The 7,358-nt window shown below is 41.7% G+C and overlaps 1 protein-coding gene across 1 annotated transcript in view; it reads right to left on the bottom strand.

Moving 5' to 3' along the window:
* UCP1 (uncoupling protein 1) overlaps positions 1-7,070 on the bottom strand; it is a 20,454-nt gene extending 13,384 nt beyond the window's left edge. Inside the window, 4 exon segments of the mRNA XM_004385472.2 lie at positions 1,945-2,046; positions 2,149-2,349; positions 5,908-6,106; positions 6,945-7,070. Coding sequence (XP_004385529.1) covers positions 1,945-2,046; positions 2,149-2,349; positions 5,908-6,106; positions 6,945-7,070 — 628 coding nt within the window.
* Positions 7,071-7,358: the final 288 nt, after the last annotated feature.

Here is a 7,358-nt window from a genome sequence, read left to right as displayed (position 1 = left end):
GTTCTTTATCTCTTCATTTGATGTTCTAGGGTTTCAGGATTGTTGATTCTCTGTTTGGCTTAGTTTTTCGGATCTTTGTTGTGGAGGGACGGCGTGGTGTTTCTGCCTAGAGCGCCATCTTGCCGGAAGTCCAAGTCTTGTTTTTTAAGAAATACATTTTGTAAGGCTATAGCTGCCATAAATGGTAATTCCTCTGACAGATCTGGGCAAAATAAATTGAAAACCTTCCAGAAAGGATCCACCATTCTAGATGCCCTTAAGAACATTCGTGACTCATGGGAGCTCAAAATATCAATATCAACAGTAGTTTGGAAGAAGTTGATTCTAACCCTCATGGTTCAAGACTTCAGTGGAGGAAGTAACTGCAAATGTGGTGGAAATAGCAAGAGAATTTGAAGTGGAGCCTGAAGACGTGACTGAATTGCTGCAATCTCATGATAAAACTTTAACAGGTGAGGAGTTGCTTCTTATGGATGAGCAAAGAAAGTGGTTTCTTGAAATAGAATCTACTCCTGGCAAAGACACTATGAACATTGTTGAAATGACAAACAAAGGGTTTAGAATATTACATAAACTTAGTTGATAAAGCAGGGGCAGGGTTTGAGAAGACTGACTCCAATTTTGAAAGAAGTTCTACTGTGGGTAAAATGCTATCAAACAGAATCGCATGCTACAGAGAAATCTTTTGTGAAGGGAAGACTTCATCGTTGTGTTATTTTAAGAAATTGCCACAGCCAACCCAACCTTTAGCAACCACCACCCCGATCAGCAGCCATCAACATGGAGGCAAGACCCTCCACCAGCAAAAAGATTATGACTCGCTGAAGGCTCAGATGATGGTTAGCATTTTTTAGCAATAAAGTATTTTTAAAGTAAGGTATGTACATTTGTTTTTAGACATAATTCTATTGCACACTTAATAGACTACAATATAGTATAAACAGAACTTTTATATGCAATGGGAAACCAAAAAAATTCATGAGACTCCCTGTTATGTATTGAATTGTATCCCCCAAAAATATTCAACTTGGCTAGGCCATGATTCCCAGTATCGTGTGATTGTCCACCATTTTGTCATCTGATGTGATTTTCCTATGTATTGTAATTCCTGCCTCTATGATGTCAATGAGGCAGAATTAGAGGAAGTTATGTTAATGAGGCAAGACTCAATCTACAAGATTAGATTGTGTCTTAAATCAATCTCTTTTGAGATATAAAAGAGAGAAGCCAGCAGAGAGACAGTGGGGCCTCATACAAGAGCCAGGAGAATAGCGCATCCTTTGGACCTGGGATCCCTGCACCGAGAAGCTCCTCCCCGACTGGGGAAGATTAATGATAAGGACCTTCCCCTAGAGCCTACAGAGAGAAAGCCTTTCCCTGCAGCTGGCACCTTGAATTCGGACTTCTAGCCTCCTAGACTGTGAAAGAATACATTTCTCTTTGTTAAAGCCATCCACTTGAGGTATTTCTGTTATAGCAGCACTAGATAACTAAGACACTCGCTTTATTGAGATATTCGCGTTATTGCAGCGGTCTGGAACCAAACCCGCAATATCTCCGAGGTATGCCTGTACTATTTTTTGGATGAAACCACTGATGAGCTCCTTATATAATGAGCTCTTCTATACAGTGCACGATGGACTCGCCTACTGACTTCTGCTGTATAAAGAATAAGATTGTAACAGAAGTCCCATATATTGGTATGAAATGAGAATAATGCTGATGCAAGAACACAGTGGTAGTTTTGTTATAGCAAAAATTCCCAAAACTTAGGGTTTTGCTCTTTTTCTGCTTCTCAAAAAATCATATTTAATGTGTAAAATTACTTTTTTTTTTTAAAGAGAAAACTATTAGAATTAAGGGATTCAGTCTGATGTGCCTAGAGAAGCTCCAAGATAAATCATAAATGTGCAGACCTGTTTGTTGCATAAAATAGGAAGTTACCTGCCAGTAGATTGTTTTTCACAAAGGTCTCCTTCATTAGGTCATGTGTTACTAGCTCTGTACAAATGATGATGACATTTCTTGTCAGATTGGGAGTAATCCCTGGAAAAAGAAAATGTTTAATAACTCCTTTATATGATCAGGTGCTAACTGGAAAGGTGTCCTTTAGTGATTGATTATAAAATCTGCTTTGAAGTTAGTTACCTTTTCAAAGACCTGTCAAGCGTTCTGTTGTTGCTATGATTCTGTAAGCATTGTAAGTCCCAGTGTAGCGCAGTTTGAGACCACATAGATGGCTCTGCACTTGATGTCTGACCTGCACGACCTCTGTGGGTTGCCCAATGAATACCGCCACTCCTCCAGTCGTTAAGCCAGCAGAGATCTTGCTTCCTAAACTAGCCGGTGCTATCCGGGGTGGGGAGGGGAGGAATATTTATTAAGCTTAAAAAAAAAAACAAAAAAATCAACATCTGAAGTGCTACCATTTGCCTTTTTAATTTTTAATGGTTAGTACATCAGTACCCCTCCATTTCTTCTACTTCCCTGAGGCTTGTCCACGTGGGGATCATGCACTAAACCATAGTAAGGGTAGAAAACTTCAAAGCTGACAGAAATGAAAAAAAAAAAAAAAAAAGGGAGCCTTTCAGGGCAAAAGAAAACATAATACCCATCTAAACAGTGGTTTGGTTCTTTCCTCTTTTTAGTTCTGTTTTGCAATATTTCCCAACTGGGAGGAGGCTCCTGTCACCCATAATTCTTGATCAATGATAATGTCAATTATTGGACCTAGTGGTCTTAAGAAAAGCCCAAGTGGACAAACTGCTCCCAAAGAGTCAAAAATAAGAAGAAACCAAGAAAGCGATTTTTGACTTGAAATTTTGAAAAATCGGCTTATGTCACTCTAGACAGATATTTAATAAAACTACAAATAGTCTTGGAACCATTTACAATTAGAATTTATAATTTTAAAGGACTATAGCATTTCATTGTTTGACCTCTAGTGTAATCCTTATTGAGTAAATTCATAAATTAGTTTATGATATCCCATCTTAAAAAGATAGTACGTAATGCTGTGGAGGTAGAAATTGTTATCCTCATTTCTGATGGAAAACTGAAAAGCAGAGGAAGTGAGTCACATGCACAAGATCACACAGCTAGTAAACATCAGAAACTCTTTCATGTACAGCGACCAGCCAGAAAGTAGGAGATATGCGGAGGGTAAAATGAGTATCCTAACTGACTACCTTGGCAGATTTAATCATTTCTGCTTTGAGTAACCTTTATATAACATAACTTTATGGAATCATTTATAAATATTTATACAAATATATAAATTTAAAATTATCCACACAATGACATTCAAAGTGAAGCCAAGTTCCTATAATTAAAGTTATGGTTCAATAACATTTACTCATCAAGGACTTAGCTTCTCTAATCCTGTTTTCTCATCTGCAAAATAGGAATAATAACATCTTCCTTATAGAGTTGTGGGATTTAAGCAAAATAATATCTATAAAGCACTTAGTCTGGCACATAAAAGTACATAAAATTGCAGTAATTCTTTTCATGAGTAGTATGATTTTACTCTAATCATGCTTTCAAGGAACTGGGCATAGAATAGATAGCCATCTTTTAATTATCAAGATCATATAACTACAATTCCCTGCATTTTTGGCCCACATAATCTTATCTTGATGCACTCAAGCTTTCCCCCAATCTCCAACCCTTTCTTGGCCTTCCAATCACCTCTTCCTTTCCCAGTCAAGCTCCTTGGGAGAATGGCTCTATTCTTTGTCTTCACATCTCATGACCCATTCCCTCCTCAACCCATTGTAATTTGGCTTCCACCCCCACCACTCTATTGAGGTTGTTTTTGCTTCCATGAGCTTCTGTGTGTTAGGTCCAATGATCACTTTCACTTCTTTCACACTAGATCTCTCTGCTCTGTTTGACCTTACTGATACTCCCTGCCAATCCCTGGAATCTAGCCCAGAGCTTTCTCTTACTTAAACTCATGCACCTGTGCCTACCACCGCCTAACGCGATTTCTATATTCTCTCCCCCAGCGAATGGCATCTTTACTCAGAAACTTAGAAGTCATTGTACATGCCTATCTTTTCCTTACTCCTTACTTCTGGTTGTTCACCACAGTCAGTGAATTATAATTCCCAAATCATTCCACTGATCTCCCTTTTCCTTGCCTTTTGCCATTGCTTTAGGTCATTCCTGGATCATCTCTTGCCTTTGAATCTACCCCTTTCTTATTCCTTTTTTATATATCTTCTATACTGCCACCAAAGCAATCTTTTGGAAATGTCAATTTTCTTATGCTACTCCTCTACTTAAAAATTTTCAATGACTTCCCATCACTTTAAGGATAAAATCCAAACTCCTAAGCATGGCCTGCAAAGACTTTTGTAAGCTGGCTCCTTCCTGCCTTTCTGGCTTTCTCTCTCCTCACCAGCATGTCCTCCCACTATGTCCTATGTGTTCTCTCCACTCCTGTCTGAGTCTTTGTACATGGCCTTCAATCTACTTTGAAAATCTTTTTTTTCCACTTCACCTAGATTACCCCTACTGGTCCTTGAAGAATCAGTTTGAACATCAACTCCCATGACCATGCCTCCAAGGCTAGATTAAACATGCTTTGCGATTTGGGTCCACCCAGAGCTGCCTTGGAAGAAAGTCCTGGCAATCTGCTTCTGAAAAATCAGCTGCTGAAAATCCTATAGAACACAGTTCTACTCTGACATGCATGGAGTCTCCATGAGTCAGAGTTGACTGGCAACTGGTTTTTTTTTAAACTGACAGGACTCTTGGTATGTGTACACCAAGAGGCTCAAGAAATATTAGTTTCTTTTTCTTCTTCCTCTAACCAAACTCATTGTAACTTAAGTCTACTTTTCTGCTCTGGTCTTTCTCAACATTAGAGACTTTATAAGGAACATCTTAAAGGAAATTATTTCCTGCTCTTTCAACTCTCCTCACAAGGACTGGTTTTCTGCTCTTAAAACCAAAGGTTTTCAAACTTCATTGCGTACCAAAATTATTGTTGTGTGCTGTCAAGACAATTCCAACTCATAGCAGTTCTATATGACAGAGTAGAACTGCCCCATAGGGTTTCCTACGCTGTAATCTTTACAGCCTGAATGCTCCTTAGAAGGGAGGATGGCAAGACTTTATCTTACATGCTTTGGACATGTTATCAGGAGGGACCAGTCCCTGGAGAAGGACATCATGCTTGATAAAGTAGAGGGTCGGAGAAAAATGAAGACCCTCAATGAGATGGATTGACACAGTGGCAACAACAGTGGGCTCAAACATAGCAAGGATTTTAAGGATGGTGCAGGACTAGGCAGTGTTTCATTCCGTTGTACACAGGGTCGCGATGATCAGGAATTGACTAGACGGCACCTAACAACAGCAATAATTTTTATGGAGCAGATTGCCCGGTCTTTTCTCCTGCAGAGCGGTTGATGGGTTTGAACTGCAGACCTTTCGGTTAGCAGCCAACCCCTTAACCATTGTGCCACCAGGGCTCCTTATACCAACATTACTGGAGAAGTTTGTTAAAACACAGATTCTGTGAGCCCCATCCTGAGAGATTCTCACTCAGCAGGCCTGAGATAGTCTCAGCATTTGGTTTTTTAACAAGTCCCTAGGTGTTTCTGATGCACATCATTATTCGGGGAACTTTGAGTTAAACTAATGTTTCCAAACTAATTCAATGACTGACTGGGTGATTTTTACAAAAATAAACCTGCATCTGAAAAAATCCATTTTGTACTTTCTATAAACAATAAGTACCAAGCTAATATTCTGGGGAAAAACTTCAAATATTACTGTTTACTTGCCAATGTGTTGTGAAGAGCACTACCCTGTGTGTTAACATTTTTTAACAAAGCCATGATCAAGGTCTGTCTCCCCAACTCTCTGCCCCTCCTGGGAACACTTGTTGCTTACTTTCTTTCCCTGCAGTGAAATACTCCTGGACAGTATCATAGAGGCCAATCCTAAGAGAGGCAAAGCTTATTTGTCTCTGAAAGCCAGCAGGCAGCCCACTATAGCGTTTCATTGGCCCTTCTGTTTTTGCCAGAGTGGTGATTGTTCCCAAGACAACTTTATACCTAATGGCACTGGAGGTCTGGCATTCACCTTGGATCTGGAAATGGAAAAAGTACAGGTCCCAGGGAAGTGAAAATTGAGAAAGGGGATCCTACTCCTGAAGTGGAATCTGTGGGTGGTACAGATGGTTAACATGCTCAGCTGCTAACCCAAAGGTTGGAGGTTCGAATCCACCCAGGGGCACCCCAGAAGAAAGGCTTCGTGATCTACTTCTGAAAAATCAGCCAGTGAAAACCCTGTGGATCACAGTTCTACTCTGACACACGTGAGGTTGCCGTGAGTTGGAGTAGACTCAATGGCAATTGGTACTGGTACCTTGTAGGGGAACAGACTGGCATCAAGCTGTCCTTAGTGAAGAAACTTTAATCCAACATTTTTTTTCACCATGTTCATATTTTAAGTTCTTTTTCATCCTTACCAATGCCTCCCCTTCCCCCCCTCCACCCCCATACACTCTCATGTTTGTAGTTATAGGCTGGCTACAAAGCAAACTTTGAACATCCCCTCCACAAACTCGTCAGGACCCCTAAGTTAGTAGGTTGGGAACGTGTCCCTGCAGAATCAAAGAAGAGGGAAGAGGGCCTGGCTTGTAGACTAAGGAGAGGCTGATATTCTCATCTCTTAGCACATTTAATGCACCCTAACTTTTTAGAGGTGTAGCAGTCAACCCATTGTCTGTGACTATTGCAGTTCTTCTGTTAATCCCAGGAAAAGTTCCAATTTTCCCCCTGAAAGCATCCGTTTCTGTGACAAGGCCAAATAAAGTAGCCACTTGCCTACCTAACAGAAATGGCCAGTATACCAAAGCCAGGCATCAAAGGGGCCCACACAAATGGTGTACCCTCCGTATCCTGAGACCCCACCTGACTCCCTACCTGTAGCCGAACCTTGGCCGTGTCCAGTGGGAAGGTGATCACATCCGCCAAACAGGCCGACACTCCAGCTGAGACGATCTTGACGCCCATGGTCGGGGGCACATCCCAGGTAGTCTGGCCCACCATCTTCACTCAGGAAGCGGAGGCAGGCGCTGGTGCAACAGGAGAAAGGCTTCAGCCCTGAAGGTGGAAGTTTCTTCCCCTCCTGTGGGCCTGGAGTCTGGTGGGACAGCAAACTCGTCCTGGGACGGTGCACAACGTGGTGGCTACCCACCTTGGAGGTGCGCGCGCAGTCGGCTGCCCGCCGAGCGCGGTAGTGGGGCCGATTCTGGCCACGTCTCCCTCCTACCCACCCTCGTGCCAGGAGGACCCACTGCGCCCAGGGCTGGCAAGCACCTTGTGCCCCTGCTCCGG

Source organism: Trichechus manatus, unplaced genomic scaffold (assembly GCF_000243295.1).
Source record: "Trichechus manatus latirostris isolate Lorelei unplaced genomic scaffold, TriManLat1.0 scaffold00139, whole genome shotgun sequence".
Classification (NCBI taxonomy): domain Eukaryota; kingdom Metazoa; phylum Chordata; class Mammalia; order Sirenia; family Trichechidae; genus Trichechus; species Trichechus manatus.
The sequence above is the reverse complement of the archived record's forward strand: the minus strand, read 5'-3'. Positions and strand labels throughout refer to the sequence as shown.